At 35.8% G+C, this 27,176-nt stretch overlaps 2 protein-coding genes across 2 annotated transcripts in view; one reads left to right on the top strand and one right to left on the bottom strand.

Annotated features, from left to right (window-relative positions):
• LOC120351003 overlaps positions 1-25,307 on the bottom strand; it is a 46,261-nt gene extending 20,954 nt beyond the window's left edge. The window contains exon 1 of the mRNA XM_039426730.1: positions 25,191-25,307. Within this exon, the coding sequence (XP_039282664.1) occupies positions 25,191-25,237 (47 nt within the window). The 5' untranslated portion in view covers positions 25,238-25,307. The remainder of the gene's footprint in view (positions 1-25,190) is intronic.
• LOC111044522 (Ig-like and fibronectin type-III domain-containing protein 2) overlaps positions 1-27,176 on the top strand; it is a 325,827-nt gene that overhangs the window by 152,980 nt on the left and 145,671 nt on the right. Inside the window, exon 5 of the mRNA XM_039423891.1 lies at positions 21,268-21,386. The gene's annotated coding sequence lies outside the window, so the exon portion shown is untranslated. The remainder of the gene's footprint in view (positions 1-21,267; positions 21,387-27,176) is intronic.

Genomic DNA, 27,176 nt, shown 5'->3' with positions numbered 1-27,176 from the left:
CTATTCATATTGAAATGAGCAACGACAATCTCTGTCAATGCAGTTCCGGCGCTTTCGTCAGCCAGATGATCGTTTAGCGTCGAGTATTAGGCCTACCTTGTATTGGAGCAATTCATCAGGCTGTTTATTGGAATAGGGCGTCGCATGTTTTGGCTCTTGCTCTGCGTAATAAAACATCCTCCCCGCCCATTAAAGCCGTTCACCATTCACCTCCTGTTAACCCTTATTGAATCTTCGTAATCCGTCTATGCATCATCAATGGAACCACGAAAGTAAATAATTCTTGATCAGAAACTCGATGGTGTCAATGACCTATGACGTTCTTCATTCATTGCATTCGGAGATTATTAAAACATCAGTCTCAATCATAATATTCCATACACAATGGTTCCATAGAAAGGCAACAGTACAGCATATGCCGAAAATATTCATAATAGCTAATACCAATTACATCAGTATTCATAGATACCGTATATTAACATATGGTACCAGGTACCGTATTCATAGAACTGAGTTCTGGTTAAAATTCAGTGGATTTTGTTTGTCGATTACTTGCATGACCATGATTTCAATAGGTGTATTCCTCCCAAGATCTCACAATGAAGAACCAAAGAGCGTTAGTAATTATATCATATGACTGATTGAATGCAAGATAATTGAAATCATCGCCATACTTGAGATTAAGACTTCGCCATTTGTCAAGTCAAGTGATGGATCAATCAATCAAATAAAATGATGGATGCATTGCATAATGTTGGAGAAGGTTTATTTCTCCAATATTCTGGTAATTTTATACGATTAAGAAAAATCCAACAATAATGAGTATACAGTAGTACTGGCCGTTCACAAAGAGCTTGTGCCACTGTAGACGGTCAGTACTTCAGAGAGCTGCTCCGTCGACTAACCGCCCGGGTTCATTGCGTCCGTCCGGGGATTGCCGATTCGTGGATATGGCACCACCGGACTCCTTTTTGTTCCCCAAGATCAAGAGACAACTTAAGGGTACGCGGTTCGGGACTCTGGAAAACGTTCAACGTGCTACGATGAGGGCTCTAGACAGTATAGAGGTTGCCGACTTCCAGGGAGCGTTCAGGGATTGGAAAATCAGGTATCAGCGTGTTATCGACTCCAATAAGGACCACTTTGAAGATCTATAATGAAAAAATGTACATATTTTGCCAATAGAAAATTTCCTGAAGTCAGTCCGGTTACTTATTATACAGACCCTGTTTTATCAAGTTAAAAGCGAATGTTCTCTCTCAAAAGGAGATCTTTTGTCACATTGCAATTACTCAATTTATTGAAAATTCTATCAAAACACTGATTGTGTTATGGTATATATTTGCAAACTGAATTCGAATGTCTACTTTCCAATATAGTCGTATAACGGAGAGCATGAATCAAAGCTTGCAAATATAATTTTGGAGCGCGCAGTCCGTTCCTCGCTACATTAAATCCAATCATCGCACTAGCATATTTGATGATTTCATGAACTATGCCAATAAATAGCTAATCAATATCCGTACGAGCTCATTTAAAATCAGCCCCCATCTAAAATATCACCAGCTTGAAATCGGAACATTATTGCACTAATCCAAATGCTAGCGGGTCGATAATCGGAAACGGCTATCACTTCGCTTTCAACAATACACAGTGATTGTTGGGCGCCCCCAGATGTAACAATTGATTGATTAATAATTGAGTAGGCTCTCTTCCAGAGTTGGTGTGAGGTTGGCGAGCGGATAAGTTTGACGGGAGGTTGAGGCTGGATTAGAAGGAGAAGGAGGTTGGGGTGGTGTGATAAGTGGTGGTAGGATCGGAGGTTTGGACAAGGAGAGCCTGATGAGACGATGGAGTAATCAAGCTGCACGTGTTATATTAATGCCGTGATTAATAACCATCGGGTCGGGCGTTCGCGGCGATAGGATAGAGTCAGACAGGCCGGCCTGCACGAGAAAGTAGAATGCATTCCGAAAGTGATTAAAGAGGTTTTAATGACGCTCGGATTATTTATAACACGTTTCGTTTTTACAAATAAGAATGGCTGGCCGAGCTCTGCTATGCCTTGGGTGGCACATAATGTACGATGCAGGCGTGCTTTTCCACCCTCTAACATGACCTACTCTCTCGTATTTTCCTATATTCCTCTATAGGAACCCTTATAACTCTTTCCAACACCAGTGGCATTCTATTTCGCTTGGATTTTGTGCTGGCTGGATACACTGTTTCTACTCAACTGAAACGAAAATTATTCGAGAAATAAAATTCATCAGTTGAGTGAAGCAATAAAGATCATGGATGAATAAAAGAAATAAAATCATTAATTATAATCATTGGTATGTCTAAAACACTTCTCCACTGAAGTCTCAACTAAAATGAATTTTCTACATGAACTTATTCGATTACTCATGTCTGTACTCACAATTCGAATATTAAGAATTAATATATATAAAAAACACATCTCTTTTGATTAGTTGAAGTCAGATTATGAATAATCCCACCTAAAAAGTAGGCCTACTAGTTTTATAATCAGTCAATAAAGAGTTGCCTAATTTGACAGTTGAAGTACTTCGTCTAGCAGCGCCTGCAATGAATGAGATAGGCTTCATTGACAGCAGTGATGTAATCTTCGAAAGTAACAATACGGATACAACCGAATCTAATGTATACTGTGAAGTATATTATCACAGATTTAAACTTTATTTTTATTTTCAATAAAGACATTTCTCTATTATATTACTTCTCTCTATACATTACAGTGGATATTGATATTTCTTCAGGAGATCCAATGATTATGGGTGTAGAACTTACAGTTTGGAAAAATATGAAAATATAATCTGTTCAAAGACTTGTGCAATGTTACTTGACTGTGACTAGACTTGGAAACACTTCAAGCTTCATTTAATGCTGGTGAAATTTGAAAGTTTCACTGTTTTGCCTCTAGTGTCACACATCAGATGAGTTGTACGTTTTCCTCTTGTGATTGTATTACAATAATCTACTCTATTAGCTAATTTTACTAGGCATTGAAAGTGGATAATCTTGAATATGAACATTATTTATAATACTTGCTCATTAAATTTTGGCAGCTGGTCTGATGTAACCACACAAAACCGACCTTCAGAGTCGTAATAATTATATAGCCTATTGCTTGGACCCACTTTTTCATGGAGATGTGTGTCTTTTTGCTTGAATATCAGCTTTATGAGCACACGCTAACAATGCTAATGGAATTGACCTGCAGCTTACAAACAACTGAAATAAAATTCATATTCCATATTGGTCATAACCAATCGCCCATCTCCAACCTCTTTATCTCACTCCATCTCCTATGGATCTACATTTAACATAATTATTTTGAACCGGTTTGCTCTATTTATTGAATAATAACAACTCTGCACAATTTCAAAAATATTCCGATACTCACTCACTAGTAGTATCTTACTTCAATCTCCTCTATTTCTAAAGACTTGAGACTTGACAATCATGATATGTTTTTTAAAGATCAATTATAATTGACTTTTTCCAGCATACATTACATTACAATGGAATATTCACTTGATGAATATAGAATTGATTCACACAGTTCACTCTTGGTCTCTTGTAAAGTCATGCAAAACAGGATTAGATCACTTTCATTTATGCTTTTGTCGTAATACATGGACTCTCCTTTCACAGAACTACTTCTTAACTACTAGTGCTCATTGTTAAATCTCCTTTGTTCAGACTTCGCCCAATGAGAAGTGAATGCTCATTATATATCGTCAACTGTATGTTGTCAATATTACGTTTGATTGAATGGAGAAAAATGTTCTTTCATTCTCAATCCCAACATATCTTTCAAATTCAATGAATTATTTAGTGCTTCTCAAAACAAAATCTTGGCAATTACTATTTTCACAATAAATCACTCAACCTCCAGCAATTAGAGGTTGACCAAATTCTTATTTTCCAATTTCTTCTCAGTCCCAGCCTTGTATTGTAACCGAAGAGTGGAGACATTTGCATCGTATATCAACCATGAAAGTAATACCATGGAAGCTGGATCCAAATGGAGAAATGCACGAATCAAGGCCACTTCCTCACCAAGTTGAGCAATCAAATTGATTAGAGTCGGATGCAGTTGGTGCTGCAGCACCGGTGACATTCACTTATCAATTGGCTTATCACTCAACCAATGCTGACAGTTCCAATGGAGTCTGATTACAGCATAACTAAACGGGAACGGGCGACAAGACCGGTCTCTGGCAGAAGACAGGACAGGACGATAGTAGTTGTCTTCTAGTGCGCCACAGCTGACCAGTAACAACAATATTGCAACACACCTCCTTGTCAAGGTCAAGGACGCAACGCGCTCAGCTGTTTCTAGGTTGGATACTTATTATTTTTGCTGGTTGGTGAAAGCGAGTGTTGTTCGTGATGAGACGCTCCACCGCTTCTGTCCACTTGTTCGACGTTACCGACGCTATCTATTAGCGTTATCTCATTCCAGTGCTCTGCCAAACCTGTACCGATCGTCATCACAACCCGATCCGTAAAGAAATACATCTGACCCGAATGATGTTTACCAACAAATCGTTATACAGAAAAATTATTAACTTGTTTCTTGCTGAGACTATTTGAGTTGAAAACTCATTCTCTCTTTATCTCTGGTCTCATTCTCACCCTGATTTGTTAATGTTCGTTTAATTACTAAGTATTATAAGAGCCAATTAGAACATGGTGTGTTGAATTGTAAGATTGCATTAGATTCTAGGATTATGATCAATTTCATGTCAATGCTTTGAAGAAATTAGTTTTCACTTTAATTCATCGACCTATTACAGATTTTCAAGTCTCTAACAACGTAATCGTAAAGATTCATTATGACAAATTATCAATGTATCATTCAAATAATGATGAAAGATTACTTCAAGTATACTAGTCTGGTTTACTTGTGATGGTTCAACAAGAGATTTGTTCTTAATTCGAACTTGAATCTTTAATGTGCATATCCTATTCTGTGTGATGATGAGTACTATCTGCGTATAACACAAGTTATTAGATCATCAATGGCAGTAATAAGAAACAACGGTTGTCATGCCAAGCATCAATATTTGATTTGATGTTCTTATGGACAGAATGCTCGAATCGCCAATAACCTACAAATGTAGGTTATAGAATCAAAATCTGATGTGTTTTTTGCAAATGGCTGAATGAGTTATACTCAATATTCTTCCACTTTGGATAATGAAGGATTAACTCCGACCCTCAGCCCTTATTTGCTCCATCAATAAGCACAATAATTTGAAATCTACCTATATTATATCCAGGTCTATCATGTTCTCCATGAGATTGATATAGCTGTCAGGAACATTTCTTGTACCAGAACTACACTAACCACTATAATATAAATAGATCCCACCTGATATTAATAAATCAATTTTATGCTTGTTTTGTTCCCGCCAATCAAGGTGATTGTTACCACAAATCATAGTTTAACAGCGCCATTCAACAATAACTGCATCAGCTGATCCGAATGCAGCGATCAAGTTAGCACTGTGATGCACTGGAATAACATGACAGCGTCATTAGTCAAGACTGATGCCACGGCGCACCACTAAATCAGAGCCACTTAGATCTATCTGTCCGATGCATTGCTTGTTGAAGGTGCAAGTACACCCCTACCCCCTCCGACCGTCTACAATAAGCCGGAAGCTACCACACACTATACTGCAACTAATTGATTGGGTAATATCGGGATGCAGATCGGTAATTATATTTGTCTCATGTTCACTGAATATGACAATCAATTTGACGGATAGCAACCGTAACTGTACAAGTCTTAACTCCTCGAGAGCTTAACTTGTATATCCATAAATAATACCCATGAACTGGCAAGAATGGTGGAACTGGCATGATTGTGGTGGGAATCATAATAGACAGTATCTTAATCATTCTTTTTCATTGGGTAACTTCAGTGTAAAATTGTATTTCATCTGAATAGACATTTATGACTTTCTTTCTCGAAAAAATCTTGGATTACTACCAAGTATACTCTTGCAAAATGATTTATCCGATTAGCCAATGAGTGTTGAGTTTGAAGTAGTTCATACCCCCTCCCACCAGGATACTATAATAGTCATGATCAATACTATTAGGGTACAAACAATCTCTGATATGAATCATAACTCAATATTCTCACTAGAAATTGAAAATACTGTTACACAGAAAAGACACAATATATGCACTTCGGAGGCACAGGACAGGATATTGAAACTGGAAATGGATTGATTAAAAATGTTAAGGAGTACAAGTACCTCGGTGTTGTTATTAGTGATGATGGAAGGGATAGAGTGGATAGCATGGGGAAGATAAGAAAGGGAAAAATATGATAAGAGCACTACATCCAATCCTATGGAATAAAAACATGACCAAAAAAATAAAAAATATATATACCAGGCAATGATTGAGCCGGTCATGATGTATGGGTCAGAAGTGTGCTGTGTGAACAGATTAACTTCTCAAAAACTTCTGTCAGCGGAAATGATGTACTGGAGGAGGAGTTTGGGATTGATGTTGCTGGATCGAAACAGGAATGATATCATAAGAGAGAGAATGAGTGCAAAAAGCACAATAATGGATGTCATTGGAGAGAAGCAATTACAGGTGCTTGCACACCTGTGCAGAATGAATGAAGGAAGACTTCCTTTGAAAGTATGGAATTGGGTACCAGCGAACAGGTGTGGCAGACCGCGAATGAAATGGGTATCCAATGTCCACATTCAAGAGAGTAGAGGTCTCTTTGAAGGAGACTGGGTGAACAATGAAAGATGGCGATTGGGGTGCGATAAGCGACAAAATTAAAGTTGCAAAAACTCGCTATATATAATAGATAATACTTATCATTCTGTTCACGAGTACAAAATAAATTTCACAAATTTATCATACAGAATGAGTTGTTGATCAATATTTCGTTTCAGTTGAAACGGAACATCAAATTATTCAGATGAATTATTGAAACTTCCACTGGAGTCCTAAGGCTCCTTATACTATAGGAATAGGTTCTATTACTATTCAATAGGAGTTTTCCTTCTTTTTAGATTATTGTTAAATCCATAATTGTTCGGTTATGGGCGCAGAGTTCACCCTAAATTGAACGTGGTGGAGTATTAGTATAATAATCCAACTAAAGTGTTTCACATGCATTAAATATTGATAAAATGTACATGGAGCACGAAGCATGAAGTGAGTTTCCATGTTACAGGGCTGACGTCACAAGTCACGAGTGGTTATCTATGTCTCCTCAACCAACTGTCAACTGTCAAGAATTTTGTGGCCGCGTCCAATGCTTTTCAAATGCCACACCGGTGTGACCTTTCCTGCATCTGTCTGATTTTCAGTCGGCGAAATTTGCGAGATTCGGTGTGGTTTATGAGAATCTGCCGCGAATAAAATATCCGTGTGTGGAAGAGATTCGAACTTCTCCCCTGAAATATGACTTGCATATTTTCAGCATTTATCAACAACTCGAATCATGAGTCAGCTCTCTTAGGAAATTTTCAAAGTTTCACAACTTGAAAAAAGTATTCATTGTACTGCGATTAATCACTATATTACTCAGATCAAGTGTAACATTTCTCAGGATAATTATCATGTTGACTCTTGAAGTTGAATATACAGTAATTATATACAGTATTGTTCTATTACTAAGTGGGTAATAGAAGTATCCATTTTTTTCTATTCGATTTAAAGTCCTATTTGATCTTTTCCATTATATCGGGAGAGAAATAGCACAATGTTAGCCTTATTTTTTCTCTCCACATCATTCAAGTTCCAAGTGTTTTAGTAGAAATAAAGAATTTGAATCTTGTTGATGCTGAGAAACTATCGATTCCACTATAATACTTAACACTTTACAAAATCACAGGATCAATTAAAATACTCGTATACTTCAATCACTTCGATAAGAAGTGCTCAGTGTGTAGTGAAATTGGCAATATTATCAATTGCTTTAATTTGTAGCAGTACAGTACACAAGTCAGGATCAGTATGGGCGTTGAAAGATCAGTATGTTATATTTAATCATAATCTAATAGTCAAGATTTAATAGGTCGTTCAATCATGGAAGACAGTAAAACCGTACAATGGACGTTCTAGGATCACACTTGGAATGGTGTGGCAAACTTTGAAATTCGGTGGAAATCGTTTTTCTATACCACTCACAGCTTAGTGTTACTTTTTGTGTTATTGAACTGAATCTTGTCTCCTTGTTCTGTTTTTGAGTTGCCTTCTCTTGGTATCTGTTTTCTATTGACTCGAAGTTAATACCAAAGAAGACGAACGGACAATCGGAAACTGCTAAAAGATTGTTGGCAGAGCTTGGCTATTTTCGTTGGTTGGGTATGAGTGCGAGATGCTGGGATTTAAAGAGTGAGCTGGGATTTGGACGAGGTCAGCCAATAGCCGAACATAGTGAACGAAAATTTTCAGTTGAGAGCTTCTCAATAATGTTACGTGCGACTGGCTTTCTTTCTGTAGCATCGAAGGAAATTGCAGAGATGAAGACGGCGGACTCTGGCTCTGGCTCTGGCTCCTGATTACTGTGTTCCGGTCAGCTTTGTCATGTACCGTATTTTTGTCTCCAAATTCAATGATTGCCCGTTGCCCCACGACCACGGCAGACACTGAATTCTATTGCTTACCGAATGAAATTCGTGTAAACCTGTACTTTCGGTATGGTATTTCTCCCAGTCCCATTTTTCATATAAATAAGGATTGACAACTAGGATTAGGTTAATGTGCTAGAGATTATAGTGGAATTCCTCTCAGTACATGTCTAATAAAGATTATGAGAATGAGTTTGAAGAAGATAATATTATCTTCCTCCGAATCCTCTCTCTCTAAGATCTTTTTCATTGATATCACAGTAGGCTGTGTGTATATCCAACTGTATTTCAATTATTGAATATTATAGAATAGTTGATTTAGAAAAATACGCACTGTGAATTGTTTAATGTATTCTCTATTATTATACTGAATATGAAATAAAAATTGGACGAATATTGAATAGATTAAAATTTTTATGTGTATCATAAATATTAAGAAGTTGCTTCTATTAAACGTGAAATCTGTCAAATGGTATGATGGACAAATTATTTATTAAAATAATTGTCTAAAAACTATAGTTTTTTATAATGTTGAATCTATTTACGAATTGTTTCTATTTATTGTTAAAAATTGTCTGAATTCTCGTCTACATGGATTCAGTGCAGTACTAGAATTCAAATGAATGTTTATTCGAAAACCAACTATGCTCTGTTAGTTGCGACTTATTGATTAGAGTACATTCGAATGTAAATTTGAGGTGATTATTTTCAATCACCAAATAAAACCTCCACGTTTCCAAAATATTTATACCAACGCTGTGTTGAACAAAAGCTAGGTAGGTTCATGAAAAAGTATAAAAAATTTCATAAATCTATCCGAGTCGAATGGAGTAGATGAAGGCGGCAATTTATGATTTTGTGACCGGCTTATTTCTTGCCGAAACAACAGGTGACTAGCCGAGGGCCCCGAACTAAAGATTGTATTTTATTTAGGAATAGAAACAGACTGAGCGGATGAATTCGGCAAACGCCTAGCTACTCACAGACACACAGCAAGCCCTTCCAACTCACGCACGCGAACCTTCAGGCGCACGCTCATTCATGCCGCAAGCCACATTCTATTCCCGAAAACAAAACACGAGATCCCGGTTTTATGTTTGAAATAGTATTCATAAATGTCATCCCAATTGATATTGCTGGAAAAATATCACGTTTCTCTACAAAGTAGACCCCTTTGCCATTTATCAGATCAACACAAACTATGAAACAACAAAAGAATTCAGAGGACAAAAGCATTAATTCTGGGCTGCTCACTTGTTGGATTAGGGTCCAATGTTGTTATGATAGGTTTCTATTCATTTCGGTAGAGCATGAAAATTAATCGTATCTTTCAGAGTTTCAAATTTTTTACTTTGTATCTGTAAAGGTCCATTTTGACATTTTCTCTCTTACTCATTCTCTTCTCAGACAATTGAAGAAGTACATATGATTTCTGAGAAAGTTAAACATGCTGTAATATGAAATGGTATGAAATTTTAGAATACTTGCACAAGCGCCTTCTTTAATTCCTCAGCCAATCTTCGAGACACTTGAGGAGACATCAGGGAACAATTTGATGGGAAACTGATATTGTTATGCGACAGTCAGTTGAGTGGTAATGCCAACGCTCCAATTTCCACGTACAAGGAACAATGTTTCATGTTTGTCTCTGGCTTTGCAAATATTTCTCTTGATAGAGGTGTTCCAAGTTATGTTCAACTTTCACATTAAACGAACCGAAAGCTGTAACTCACCCTTCACGATATCAGATTTCTTGATAATCGATTCTCTTCTCAGAATAACGTGCCTTCTAACCCGTGCGTTCCATGAGTGGAAGCTGGTTCTTTAAATGCATGGTCTTCCAATGGTGGGAAATTCATTCAATCTAATTATAATCATTTTTTATCAAAGCGTTTGATAGGTATTCTATTCAACATTCTAATCATTTATTCGAGTTGAAGTTAAATTCTACTGTTGATAGAGACATTCACAATGACCAATTTAAGGAACGTACGAAAGGATTCTACTAGCTCGTGCTACTACTTCTACCCGAATCTGCCTCTCTTTCAACTACAACTGCTGCAACTACTCTACACATTCAACGCTCATTGATTACATAATTCATAAGGAAACCCATTTATGGGTATTTTATTGAATATAAATGACATTACTGTGGTCACATCATGAAGTATCAATGGCAAAAAACATGAACCAAAGGTATTTCGTGGATAGCATGTCACTCAATAATGCTTTATAAATATTGTACCCTTTGCGAGATTAATTAATTCGATAACGCTTGTTGAAAATCATAATCCGATCAATGTGCGTGGATGAGTTGGGTGCTGTGGCTGTGAGGCGCTACGGCGGTCTCAGCTTCTCACCAGTTTATCAATCCATTTTCGGCTGGACGACTTTCAAATTAATTGATTTGTTCCAAGCTGGAGGACCCGACGTCGCTTTTATTACGCCATTGTAAAAGCCCTTTCGCTACTGTCCACTGTTTGTCCATACTTTTCAAACTGGATTATGTCATCTATAAAGCTGCTGCAAAATGTTGAGCTCTTTGTCGTCTGTGAATTTGCAATTCGAGTGCGCTCATGATATTAATCAAAGCTCATGATTTATAATCATGGAGTGTACACTCTTATCATAAACGTTTCAAATGAACTTCATTTTTACTGCTACACCTATTACATCGTGATTCAATCGAAAAGTTGACTCAACATGTGCTCAGACCAATTTAGAATGTTTCAAATAAGTTTAGGCTATATAGACTATGGAAAATATGCTTTGACATTTATAACGGAGTAACCGAAAAAGCTTCATTTTATCATTATAATCATAAGCTATACAGTTCACCATCAGCTACAAATATTCATCAAATGAATTATTTAGTGATGTTGTTGTATAGCCCAATTAGGGGAAATGAGCAGAAGTGAAATGAACGTTAGTATGAGTATTTTGCACACCAATATTATATACAATAAATTGCACTTAATACATGTCATTGCAATGTGTATGATCAGCCAAATGGCTCCAGGCAAATCATGCGAATATTTAATATATTTTCCAATAATTTAGGTCATAGCAGCAGTAGCTAGTAGGTCTTCAGTATCCTTCCCAATGGGTAGTGTGTGGTGAGGGGTAGCTGTCAAGCTTGGAGATGAAAAATATCGTTTCAGTCGGTTGCAACATCTCAATAAGAGCAACTGTGGGACATTAATATATGTGTATGATCTCATTCATGTTCATACCCTTCCTATATATATCATGATGTCCCATCGTCGAATTGTTGGAGTCGCAATATTTACCAATATGTTTGGTCTTGATGTTTGTAGGGGAGTAAATTAGTGTCATGGGTATAGTGTCACCAGTGATTATTTAGTTGTAACTTTTCATGACTTATAGTATCACAGTAATCATCCATATTTCAATCTTAACTAGTAGTGAACATTTCAGTGCAAGTACTGATCATTTTGTGTACGGATACAGTGATGTTATGTGTATTTATGTTTAATAAACCTATGAGATATTATTGACATGAAACTTTGTTTCTATAATTTCCCTCTTCTATGTGTATCATTCTAGGAGACTGTTCATCATAGTTATGAGGAATGCCAGTACAGTTTGTTGATGTATTTCACGTGATCATCTCTGAATGTCTTTAGAAGTATAGAAAAGTTCATAAACAGTTTTTTTTGGCAACTTCAAGGCCTTCTTATTGTATGAGGCCTACAGATATGGACTAACAAGTTAATCCCTAGTTTTTGCATACTAATTCCCTTTCTGAGAATGATAAATTAATTTATTATTAATGGTTTTAGTTTTTCTTTCTTCAAATCTAAATTTGGTTGACGTTTCATAGACCTATTCCACACCATTCAATTTGTTTTCATTTATCAATTGGAACTACTATATTATTTCACTTAATGATTTTCAGTAGCAAAAGTCCTTAGTTCTATTTATGTAGCTTCAATTGGATATTTCAAATAATCATTATTCAGGAATAATATACCAGCAGTAAACTATAATTTCGAATAAAACTTCCATCCACTATATTTTATCTGTTCAAAACAACACTGTTTTATCAGCACAGAGGATAATATTAATGGGAATTCAAAACTATCCAATTGTTTCATTTGTGGAGAACTGATTACAAAAAAAAATAAGTTTGTCGCATCCTCAAATGGTTTGTAGGAGATGCTCAAGGGAATAAAGAGCAAGACATCACCAATAGGACAAAGAGGAAGAGAACACTACGACGATTTCATTCATTTAAGAATATTGTTATAAGAAGTATTAGAAGAAGCGCTGTACCTTATTACCACTGTACGGCCGGCCTGGTGATGTTATTGTGTGTGCAGTGCAATAGCAGCAGCAGCAGCATCAGCTATCATGAAGGCCGCGGCCTTGTCCTCGTATCTTGTAACGTGCTCAACTACCTTTTTCAGTTCGCAACTATTATTACCTCTTCTTATTTATTCGAGCATTGAAGGATACCATTGTTCGCAACTATTCCTCTTCACAAAGGTGTCAAACTTCACCAAAAGCTAATAAGGTCCGAATGCTACAGGTCATGACTATTTTCATAACCCATACTGGTTATCAAATATTTTATAAACTAAACCCCTCGCGCTTCGTATTGGTTAAAACTATTTGGTGTTGTAAAATGCAAACTCCTTATGTCCAGGAACCATGAATAATAAAATAATTATGTTCAAAACTACTAAGATAATCTTAATAAACGTTCAACATTTTCAGAAAAAAATTGGTTTGATATGTATCGCATCTTTGATTTATCAACCGCGCTCGCTACCAACTAAGTACAGAGTCACTTTGAGAAAGCTCTGCTTGGTTCGGCTTTTTTTGTTACAAAAACTTTTAATCACCAATTATTGGCTAAATTGGTTTTATTCATTAAATCAGAACTGATTGATTGATAGCAATAAAGATAAGCCTATGTCCATCCTCGGTAAATTCTGAATATTCATGCAAAATTTCAAGTTAATCAGTTCAGTAGTTCAAAAGTGATGATGTGTCATTCGGGTATTTCCTATCAAGTTCATGTCCAAGCCGATTCTCTCCTCTATTACATTATAGATTAAATCATCAAAAATTATTATTATTATTAAATTCCCTCTTCTTATAAATTCATTGAAAGATAACATTCTTTGAAATGATATGGTATACCTCATTGCACAAATGCATTTGCTGTTACAAATGAGCTGAATAAATGTATTTTATTAAACGTGAAATTAATGAATGAAATTCATTTTCAATAGCTGGGAAAAATGTATTGTGAATATTATTAGTTGTCATAATGAATTAACGTGAAAATACAAAAATTGTCTTCTTGGTGGAGGTGAATAAAATAGATAGTAATATCATATTATATGAAGTTTGATGACTTGTAAAATCAGAGCTAGACATTTTACAATGTGTTTAATGACATTGTATAATGTGTTTTTCTGTTTGAGGAGACATTTTTGCTTGTAGATTATACAAGACTTGTACGTGTACAGACTAAGGCGCCATGAATAAACGCCGCTCACAGGCGATTTGATTATTTGAATTTCAACGATCCATCAGGAAACAGCTGATACTCAGCTGATAAGCTTTCAATCAACGTACAGACTTGGCGATTCTTTTCGTGTGATATGAGGCGCTCATTGTTCGGAGTTATATATCATTAAAATGATTCAAAAAGGGAAATTAACTCGTCCCATAAGGCTAGCTTCACACGCATTCGGTTTCATTCGGTTCGGTTCTTTACCGAAAACGAACGAGGCTTTTATACATGTCAGGTTTCAATTCGTACGGTTCTAATTGTAGTCCAGGCAATGAATGCTCAAAAACGGGTATAGAGGGAAAAGTTGGGAAGACAATTCTTGACCCCGCAGTTCTGTTAAGGGTAGTAAGGAGGTAAACATATCAATAGTCCCCACCCCTACCCCCTGTGCTAAGGGGGTGGGGGTGGTTTAAAAGTACCATTTTTTGGTTTCTCGCATAAAACTTGTGAGATTAAAATTTGGAATAGCTATCAAAATCACTAAATGAAAAGATTCTATAGGTCTCAAGCAAACAGCTGTATTGCTATCGCCGGGTGCGATATCAATAAACTCAAGATTAGATAATAACGGGTATCCAGGCTACAGTTTTGAACAGCCAAATGAAAAGAGAATATTATTGCTATTTATTTAATTATATAAAATAATAAATTTTTGAGGTTAGGTTCTATGATACTTACTGGTCGGCAACCTGAATAATCGGTCAAGCCGTATAAATTGAGAATCAGCCAGACACCTGTGGCAAATTTAGTTGCATACAAATAGCATTTGCTTAAAATGTGATCAGAGGATTGGTAACACGTATGGCATGTTAATGTAAAAGGAAAAACATTTAAAAAAATACAAAAATATTTATTATGTCATACGTAATGCATTTCAGCCGCCATCTTGAATTGCATTTGATCGAAATTGTTCGTGTAGGATCCTTATAGTGAAAGGACCTTAAGTTGCAAATTTCAAGTCATTCCGTTAATTAGGAGATGTGATATCGTGTACACAGACGCACATACACTCATACAGACACACACACACACACACACACACACACACACACACACACACACACACACACACACACACACACACACACCACACACACACACACACCACACACACACCACACACACACACACACACACCACACACACACACCACACACACACACACACACACACACACACACACACACCACACACACACACACACACACACACACACACACACACACACACACACACACACACACACACACACACACACACACACACCACACACACACACACACACACACACAACACACACACCACACACACACACACCACACACACACCACACACACACACCACACACACACACACACACACACACACACACACACACACACACACACACATACAGACCAATACCCAAAAACCAGTTTTTTGGACTCAAGGGACCTTGAAACGTATAGAAATTTAGAAATTTGTGTACCTTATTTTTTTTCGGAAAGCAATACTTTCCTTACCTATGGTAATAGGGCAAGGAAAGTAAAAATAGTGAATTAGTTGAAGTTTTTTTGATTATTTTAATTTTGGATGTTCAGAGAGATTATTTTTTCAAATTGAAAATTTGATCCTTGTTCCTTGTTTTGACACATGGTATATAAACTTCATCTCTTCTCTCCATTAATAGAATCATATAAAATTCCTGAAAAAATATAAATATGAAAATTCTCCATGAGTTTTAATTTATATCTTTCATATTACTTTCCTTGCCCTATTACCATACATAGGTAAGGAAAGTATTGCTTTCCGAAAAAAATTAAGGTACCCCAATTTCTAAATTTCTATACGTTTCAAGGTCCCCCGAGTGCAAAAAAGTGGTTTTTGGGTATTGGTGTGTGTGTGTGTGTGTGTGTGTGTGTGTGTGTGTGTGTGTGTGTGTGTGTGTGTATGAGTGTATGTGCATCTGTGTACACGATATCTCATCTCCGAATCAACGGAATGACTTGAAATTTGGAACTTAAGGTCCTTCCACTATAAGGATCCGACATGAACAATTTCGATCAAATGCAATTCAAGATGGCGGCTAAAATGGCGAAAATTTTGTCAAAACAGGGTTTTTCTCGAAAACGGCTCCAACGATTTTGATCAAATTCATACCTAAAAAATTCATTGATAAGTTCTATCGACTGCCATAAGTCCCATTATCTGTAAAAAATTCAGGAGCACCGCCCCATCTATTCAAAGTTTGATTTTAGATTCCCGATTATCAGTCTTAAGATACAATATAAACTAAAATATTCAAGTGGAAAAGATTCAGCATTAAAATCTCTACAATTTATGTTCAGTAAAATTTTCACCTAAAATTGAAAATAAGCTCGAAATGCGAGAAAATAAGATTATTCAATTGCAAACTGTTGGCAACTGTTGATTCTATTAAACCATTCACTATGAAGAGATAGCAGACTTCGTGTGCCTGCAGCGCTATAATTGTCCTGTCACCAGCTGTCTCAGATCTTAGAATAGTAGATTTGATATGCGCGGGAACACTAGCCTCAGTTGATCAATTTTCATAGGGAAAGTTGTGTGAGTGCACCACACCAGATTTTTTTTAGCAAACTATTATTGAGGAAAAATGCTCCTGTGAACTAACAGAAATGAATTGACTATATAATTTTGACTTGGAAAATTTTGAAACAGATAATCACGATATCAGGTTGAAATAATAACAAAAAAGGCAAGCTTGTGTAAAAGACTTTGTTTTTTTCCTGTTTCCCTAGCAACTAATTCGAATATGATGAAACCTATCCGTGTCGAGGGGGCGTTCAGTGCTATGTGGTTGCTATTCGGTACCGAATTCAAACCGAATCATCGTTTTATACACTTATTGGAATTTGCCGAAAATGAACTGAAAACGAAACAAACCGAAAGTAGCCTCTCGCTAGCAACGAATTGGAACCTGATTGAATTTATTAGAGTCAATTGGGCGTTCGGTTCTATGCGGTTTCTATTCGGTACCGAGTTCAAACCGAATTACCGTTTCACACTTATCGGAATTAGCCGAAAACGAAATGAACCGAATGAGTGTGAAACTAACCTAACTGTTCGAATTTTGATGGAAAATTCTAGTCATTCCAAAATAAGGGAATGTTTTCAATTTTATATGTATCTCAAACTCAATATATAATAGTTATTTGTATATCTAGAGTGAAAAGTACGGCTTTTTCTCCCTGTGGGAAAAAGTTTGAAGCCGGAGGCGAAGCCGAGGGCAACAATTTTCCTGAGGGAGAAAAAGTATTTTTTGCTTGTGATGTACACAACATTTTCCCTCATCTACATTTTTTAATAAAAACTGCAAATAAAATCATTTTAATATCTTACATATTGGTGACAATGTTTCCTAACAACATAACCTAAAATCTAAAACCTAAAAACAGGTCGGCTGATTGGCACTGCCGATTGCGCTATCTATCGGCAAAAGTTGTAACAATTATATCAGCTGAGCGGCTATCAAAAATGGCTGATCACGCGTTTCAGATTTGAATTGCAGATCAAAAATATTTGTTGGCTGGTATTTTGAATAGAATAGAATATTTAAAAAATTGTTCAAATTTTTATCGTCTACTAATATTAAGAATATAATATCATACAAACATATATTTCATGAGGTGATCGAATTTCTTGTTGTGGTATTGAATTCAGTTGACTCAATGACAGACACCTCTATTACGCTTTCTCATCTGAGCTTAGACCTTCTAACCTATTACAATGTAAGTTTTAAAATGGAGATGCTTCCCATGTGACTCCATTTAAATTAATGGAGTCACTTTTCCTCCCTAGAGAGTTTTTCTGTTTTTTACTACCGAGAGCGAAAAATTGACACTCAAGTATTATGTTTCAGGGAGTAAAGTAAGTACTTTAGACAGTAGGTGGAGGAAAATGATAATTTATGTATATTTTCTCAAAGACTATCTGTTTTTGAGAGGATAATTTAGGGAATTAAATTAAGTCCGAGGTATCCCCCCATATCTTATAGATTTAGGCGTACGCATATAAATACGTCTCATCCCTTGAAATAGATACGATGTTCGCTATTATTTATCGGGACTCATGAAGAAACTTTGTTGTTAGTGGACAACAGATGTTGTCAGCCAAGTTGAGAAGTAGCGTTATTAGTGGCAATAATGGCGGTTGTTGTGAGAGGAAGAGGGGTGAGGTGCGCACCGCAGGTGAAGTTTCAGCGACCAAAACAGCAAGTTTCAGCAATCAAAAGTCGTGTTGGAGTTGGAAGCAAGTGTGAAGTGTTGATCTCTGTCTTTGGTATTTACCATCAAGCTATTTACATCCAATATCGCTAAAAAATTATGAGTTCTGTACAATTTTCTGATTCTTGTTCAATCGGAATCCAATGATTGATATCAATTGATATCAATGCCAATGCGTTACAGATGCCTTCCCCGATATATATATATATATATATATATATATATATATATATATATATATATATATACACAGTATTATTGAATTACCCTAAACGGCCTTACTCAATTTACCAGTCCTCCAGAAAGAAACATTTATGCTTATGGCAAGCATGTTTATTCCAATCCCCAGTGTTGAGATAAGTCACAGAATTCTGTAATTCTCGCTAATAAGAGCACAGCTATTCACTATTCTATTATTCATTCGAATAATACTGTAGATTTCTTGAAAATAAATGGTCAAATATGTATCAAAATAATGCATTAGACTACTTCAATTCATGATCTATCTTATGCCAGCAAAGGTAATTGATACGAAGGTGAATTGATGACAATGTGGACTATTATTTATAATAATTTTCTGTTTTTTAGGTTTTCAATAACAATAGACTATTTGAGGAGAAATTCATCTGATGACATTCGATAAGCCTACTACGATTTCAGGAGGTGAAAGGTGAAGAATTCTTGACTTACAAAAATTTCATAACTTAGAAATCAGAAAATTGTTCAAACACTTTGATTGAGCAGTTTAGAGGTACAACAGATGGAACAGATGGAATAAATGACCATCAAGATCAGGATACGGACTGGTTCCAAACCTTCTTCTCCTCAATAAGTATTTATAGTCTCGAAAGGAAAAGTAATCATGTTTCATAGATTAGTTGCTGTAAGGGAAGTGATTTTCAAGTTTGAAATGTTTGTGCCACCAATTGGAAATAGGTTAGAATGTTAGAATTCCAGCATTTTGCTTTCAATGAACAGTTTACTGAATTCAGCGTGTTTAGATTTGATTCCATCGTGGAGATTTTTATTATGATTGAAATGAAGAGGAAAGGTTGTGCAGTGCCGTTTATAGGTCAAGAGACTTGTGCAAATCAATGAATTGGAAGCCAATTGAACACAGGCCCACTGCCCCAGTTTCGGAATAGGCTGGGAGTGTTAGTACGGGTCATCTCTGAAAGCAAAATGGGAAGGAAAAGTGTGAAGTGTGTGTACTAGACCTCAATGACAACTGGATGTATCTATTGAGGTCTGAGACCTTGTATAGGCCATGGGTCAAGTAAACCCTATAATAATGTCAGTGGCTCTTGACCTATCAGTTGCATAATAACTGAAATCTATAAACAATAATAAAATAATAGCATATTCAGGAATCTGACATTATTTTGTCTAATTCTGAAATCATTTTGTTGAATTGCTCATTATCATTCAATAATATTATAGAGATTTATGGAAATGTCTCAATCTTTGATATTATCCATTCTCCAATTTCTATGGATTGATTCATTGGTTTCAATGCATTATTTATTTAATTTCAATATTGATTGATCCCAATTCCTATTAGACTTATTCAAAAACTCTTGATTTTTATTGACTATTATAAATAATTCTAGTTAATTCATCAGGAAAGTTGGAATAAAAAGTCGGGACTCAAAGAAGATAATATTATTATTGAAAACTTCGCTAGATTGTCTCAGCAAGATCCTTAATAAAAGAATGAACTTTAGGTAAGAAGTATCTTTATGATACATTAAGTACTAATCATTAATTATGAAAATATCTACAAAGTAGAAAGTTTGCAGTATCATCTTGACGGAAGTATTCGTTAAATACTGTTGGAACAGTACTGTTGGAACAACTGCTGACTATGAGAATACTGCAAAATGCCTTCAGGGCCTGCTGTAATATATGTGGAATTCGGTTCAAATTCAGTTGGCTATTCTGTTAAAATATACTGAACATAAATTTTGTCGCTTGGCGTTTCGGGAGCTACCCTTTCTTTGTCACTGAGTTGTGTTTTTCTCTGTTGAGAATACATGTTTGTTTTGCCTTCTAGTCAGATGTGTCACCAAACATGAACTTGTCCAAGTTTTGTTTTGTACATGTGAATAGGCGAACCATCTTTATCACCATTATGATACGTATCAATAATATTACATTCCCTACTATCCTACATGATATGAAGTGATATAAATTTCTCGCTTGAATCTCAGGATAAAAACATTCCACATTCAATGAGTAGACAGGGAGTAGTAATTTTACAATATTCATATAGAAAACCTTTTAAGAGGGAAGGTGTAATACTCCATTTCCAAGTTTAATCCCTTATTTCCAATTGACTACAGAAAATCGTTGATAAATATTGATAAAATGATAAATAGTGGAAGCAAAGGAAATAGAATGTACCATATACGGTATAGAATTTCCTCTATAAATTATATCATCTCTGGTAATACAGTAGTTCAAAGTAGGTGTAGAACCAAAAATGTGGCTGAATAGTAATATGATTGGACAATTAAACATTAGTTATGACCTTAACATCATTGTTTGTCTTGAAATTTCTCAAGATTATCTTATGTTAACTCTATTCTCGAATATTGAATTTACTTGGATACATAATTATTGAAGTTTTGCAATCATTCAATTGGAATTGATGATGGTTTGATTGAAACTATTGTTTTATTCAAACTAACACTTCCAATGTTTCACCATCAATTTTGTAGAAAACAACGGAATTATCCTGTAAAATGGAGAGTTGGAATGTAATCCGATAAGAAACTGTGATAGTGTAGATTTAACAAATTTGTGACTGAATTTTTTTCGTTTACAGAAGACGTTACACTGGGTCAGATGCTCTACTGTGAAGCTGTATTGTGATGCCTTAGCATTTGAAGTGTGAAGACGGCAATCTGTGTTGTTGAACCTCGTCACAAGTACCCAGTAACTCAGGTAAGTGGATCCTAGTTTGTCCCAACTTAAGTAAGCAGATCCTTTGTTCTTGAGCCGCAGATGTCTCTTTTATTGCGCCTAATTAAAATTCAACAAGAGCTTCCTACATTCCTTCCATTGCCAGTTTTCTTGTTGTTTCAATCTATTTTTTCGTGTGTTTATCCTACTTGGATCTCTGCCAATTCTCCTCAGCATCCGAGTATCTCGCATTAATAAATTGTAATTAATTCTTTATGTGCGCAATGTTCAACCTGTTGCTTTTCCATTGATGATGATCGTGATCAGTTTATTATTATAATTATAGCATTCTTCACAAGGTGGTATTACAAAACAATGCAACTCACCTGAGAGAAGCTGATTGAAATATGTTTGTTTCAATATTATTTCAAAGATTATGATGCTTTGTTTCACGGTGAGTCATTCTCAACAACTGCAGCTGCTAATCCTTGTGAGAGTAGGGTTGGAATCATTAGGAGTTATAAAAGCCTTCAAATCATGAAAACCTAAATTTTGTTAATACTTTCATAGGAGCTCTCTTGGAAAACAAATACAGTGAACAGTAGGTAATGATGAGGGATGCAATTTATTGAGTTGTTTAAAGGACCAGGAGCCACTAAATACTTTTGAAGGACACCAATAATGGATTAGAGGTGACCAATGTGACAAAAAGCTACAAACCACTACAAAATTGGAATTCTTTGTGAAATTCAATTTTTGCTATCCACGTTCTGCTGGTAGGACCAGCATAACTCATCTGTTAACCGCAATTTGTGGAAAGAAAAAAGGGAAATAAGTGATGTGTAGTGAGCTGTTCTCAGTGGCGTCCATTAGCATTGCGTCCACGCCGTGAGTTGCCTGCCTGCCTGCCTGCCAACTCATATTGAGAGTTGGAGGCGACGGAGGCGGCGGAGACGGCGGAGGTGGCGGTGTTGGTGTGGCGGAGGCCGCGTGTCCTGAGGCCAGATTGAAAAGCGAACGACCACCGAATAACAACGGCTGAGATGAGCCTGTGCCCCTTCTTCCCCCCACACACCTCCGCCCTGCCACTTACCCACACCCGAAAACTTCCAGTAAACAACTGTCCATTCCGATATTAAATTACCACTCACTTCAACTGCTCCGTTTACTCAGGCCTCAACGATCAGATGAATTTCGAGTAGCTTACTTTGAATGTAATCGTCTAGCTTCTCCTTCAACAAATCCCATGGTTCATCGCTTAAATTCACTATCCTATAAATGTATATTGTTTATACTATTTTTTTTTAAGAAACTGAGTTTTAAAACAACTCTATTATAAATTATTTCAGCAATTCTCATGATGGAGATTTATCTCACAAGATACCACTTTGCTGCCTAATTACAGGTATAATAATACCAGGTTGACCACCTGTTTAAGAGCCTTTCAAACAAATTTTGGCTTAGTTGGAAATATTCTCGTGTTCTCGCAAAGTACTCTCCCAGCTTTTATTAATGGAAAATCATATATTCATCAGGTGATAGATCAATTATTACCTGTATTTTTACTCGTATTTATCATTAATTTCTCTATCATAGAACCAGAATTTCTCTCAATTCGTTTCATAATATCGTTATCCAATGTTATCAATTCAATATGATGACAATGTACGGTAATCACATTCTATACATTCAGCGTTATTATTTTGAGATCTCGTACTTTCGACTACCAGTCGAATATCTTGATCCAATATCATGAATATCAGTATTCTGATCTCCTCCATGGTAAAGTAGGCTATTCTCCTCTTCTTCTGTCTACAGCATTCCGTGGTCGAGATATTCTATAACGAGTTTAGAACTTGAGAATCTTATGATTTATCATTGAACGCTTTTTATTGATGTTTGTACAAACATTAGTACAGACAGTGCTTGTACTCACACTTTAGTTCATTAACCATTATTGCAATATCCAAATCTCCAATGTGATAACTCTAATTACTAAGAGATAAGTTTCTTAATATTTCTACGACAATTACATCATTCAAAAAATTATCATGTATGGTACGAAGAATTTTTATCGTATTACTGAATGAAGTAGGCCTAAGGATTGTTTTATTAACAACAACATTTTGACCGTTATACTATTTTTAGAAAAATGTCCAACCTCAAGAAGACTGAGGATAAGTTCTAATTCCTAACCTCGAATGAATAAGTTAGAAATCTAATCCTTTGAATTCGTATAAAAGGAATAATAAAGTTTTATTACACAACGAATATGAAACGCTGAACAATAAAAAGCTGGTACTTGGTTCACAAATTGACTGAAGTTGCCCGAGTGAGCAGAAGTGATTTTTCATAGGGGAACCGCCTGTTGGTGTCGTAAAATAGGTTGAGTGTATTACTCTTTTCTGCAGGCGCTCGTAAGGAGTATTATGAGTTATGACGTGTGGGCACTAATCCGCAATGGAAAACTACAAATTCGTTTTCCAACTTATGAGAAAAGATGTTTTAAGAAATTGGTCATTTTCCTCGCTGAAATTTCTTATCGTAATGGAAGAGTAATTTGCGGGCGGCTGACGGTGGGACCTGCGCAATGGTACGGAGGTCGCGTTGTTCTAAAGAGAGAGAGAGAGAGTGAGTGAGAGAGCAATGAAAGAGAGTGAGAGGAAAGTTTAGAGGTTGGCAGAGCAGAGGCGGCTGTTGATAGTCAGTTGTCAGTGGCACTGGCACACGGATCGCTTGGTCGTGACGGACCCTGTTTCGGTCAGATCGCGTATATGCGTGCGCTCAATTGACTCTCTGTGTGAACTGGTATTTTATTTCTGTGCAGTTATTGTGTTTTGACGGTACCTTTTATTTGTTGCAATAGCTGTACTCAGGGTGCATTCAAACGCTGGCAGAAAATCATTAGGCCTACAGGTAATTAGTTTGATTACCATTTCAAGCTTCACTGAATAATTTAATTGGCAATTAACCCCAAGTCCCCCAGTGAATATTTGTATCTTGAACTTGACACATGAATTCTCTCTGAGGGTTCTTGTATAAATTAATAGTATTGATATAACATAATGTAGCGATTAATTATACAATTATGCATCTACTACATCTTTAAATTTTGTATTTTCCGAATATGAGAGTTTTCACCCTTCAAATGAATTATCAAAATGTATGGTATCAAGACGTATAATGTATGGTATTTATTACTGGAATGAGTAAACACTGATCGAATTTTTAAAAAATAATTAATGATTTTTGGGAGAATGAAGTAATTGAAGTAATTTTTATGAGTCCTGGGAGGATGACAGTGTATTTATGAATGATCGTTTCTCTATTTGATACATGAAACAAGTAGTTCGGACCTATAGCGGAATGAATAATGATACTAGAAGTTATTTTTTGTATTACAGTAACGAATTTGATTAGAATAATTATTGATATGAATTTGAAATTTCAAGATGTAATAATGAAATTCTTGGATAACAATGAGAATGAGGAAGTGCCAGGAGTGAATAATATCAATGTAGTATGATAAGCCAAAATATTGGGTTCATCCATGATAGTAAGTGTTCACACAAATAATAAAATAATACATCACGTTTTGTATAGTGTTGGGTAATATGAATATTACCAGGATAAAACAAATTCCATCTCAGATGTAGACTCATCAAATCACTGAAGGCTCAAATCATTGTTGAATGCATTGTAGGCCCAGGCTTAGATAAGAGAATACTTAATAGATATATTGGAGGTGTATTATTGATGGAGAAACTGTAGCCCAAACAAAAACTATGACAAGTGCTTACGCTGAATACCAAACTTAGACACTGAAATTGATTTATTACAGCCTACCTGTCAGACTGGCATTTCATGCGACTCGATAAAGTTTCAAACGTCATTGTTATGGATAAACAATTGACAAGATGGCTCTTCCCTACCAGTAGAATATCCCAACAGTTCTAAGGTGCTCTGAAATCGGAAGAGAAACTTATGAAATCGTATACAAACAGATTCGAAATATTGTGTAGTATTGTCTAAATATAGTATCTTATGAAAAATGGAACCTTAATATTGCAAAATAATATATTATGTAGGTAGTGCATACTAGTTCTACGATAGCAAGCTTTGTTTTCCAATAGTAATTCTACAGCATAATCCGGAATAGTTTAAATACGCAGTGAAAAGTGGATAACGGTCACTAATGATCAATTCAATTGATCAATATTTTTTTCATTAATGATCGATGATTTTACGACTCAAAACTGATATAAATCCATCACATACTCTTATTATTGTCCTCATTCACAATAATGTGAATAGTTTAATGCTTATTTTCTGTAGATAACTTTCTTACTTGTATGATCAGAACAAAAGATTGTATGATCATAAGATTGATGTACAATGACTGGAAGATGATTTATGAGATATATGCTTATAATGAATATTGAATTTGCCTACCATCTCTCTACTCCATTTATATAGATTGGTGTAGATTTCATCATACGAGCGTTAAAATTTTCACTGCTACATTACAGTCAAATCTATCTTCTTGCATATGTTTTTTATAAGCTTCAAGGCTCAAGAAATACAAGAAATATTTTAGTAAGATTTGCCATAAAAACAGTTAATCATTGGGCCGAAACTGTTAATCTTCTAGCTTTACTCAAAAACATTGAAGTAATAGTTTGATGTTGGTGATTATTTTTTATACGTAACAGAGATATCATTTCCCGAGCTGGTCTCAGTTTTCGCTGTAAATGTTGTTGAATAAGCTACTCAAAAGCACTGTGACGAATTTTCATTTCAATGTCATTAACACTCTTTCTCCCTCCTATCATAATTTACATGCTGTACCAAAAGCATGTTATTTTCAGCAAATAGTTTGTTTTTATATGCGAGTGAGTATTTAGAGCATCGTAATGGGATGGAGCAGCTCCCGAATCAGTGTGTGATCAAAGGTAGCCGAATCAGCAATAATGCAACGTTGCATTCTGTGAGGCCTGAGGCCGTCTCTGTTCAAAGCAGGTGGCTTGCCTGCATCCAAAGCCTGGGCCTGGCAGGGATGAGAGTCGAGCAAAGCCTAATAATTATTTCCGTGGGTGACTCCCAGGTATCACTCCAAACTCTCAACAATCTCAGCTGTTCTTCATAATATCACCCATTCATGGTCGACGTCGCCAAACAAAACACAGGCTTGTTTTCATAGGGCTTGTGGCAGAATGTCAAACAAAATACTCAAAATTAAGCTTCAAAATACTGAGAAGCTTGATGTGAGATGCTAAAATAGCATAGAAGAATGTAGAGTATCTATATCATCACTTCAAATCTTACTGCTATTAATTAAATCCTCTCCTTGCATTCAAAAATTATATTATCTTCAACATTTCCCATTTTTTTCATAAAATATTATGTTGAGACTCAGATTGGGCAACTTGATAAAGTACAATTTGCTTCATGTCGGTTACTTGATCCTGTTACTTAAAACATTGTTCGATGTCAGGATAAATATTCATTTTAGAAACTAACTTTACCTTATCAGTATAAGGTATCATTCACTTTATCAGTTTATCCTGTAATAATAATTGAGTTTTCATCTTCAGTCCAATTCATACATTCGTACAATTACAGAATCACTTACATAGTTGAAAATTCAGAAATCTTGTACTTCCCAATCTTGGTTTCATCTGACATGAGGATAAGCATGAAATAATATTTCAGTTTTATTCAACGGCCAGTGTGTTCATTAGAGTTCATCATAAGTCCATAAACCGCATGATGAACATTGCAAATCGTTAAAAATAATGACGATCAAATAATGAGAATCATGAGTAATAAGAG

This window comes from Nilaparvata lugens, chromosome 1 (assembly GCF_014356525.2).
Source record: "Nilaparvata lugens isolate BPH chromosome 1, ASM1435652v1, whole genome shotgun sequence".
Classification (NCBI taxonomy): Eukaryota; Metazoa; Arthropoda; class Insecta; order Hemiptera; family Delphacidae; genus Nilaparvata; species Nilaparvata lugens.
The sequence above is the reverse complement of the archived record's forward strand: the minus strand, read 5'-3'. Positions and strand labels throughout refer to the sequence as shown.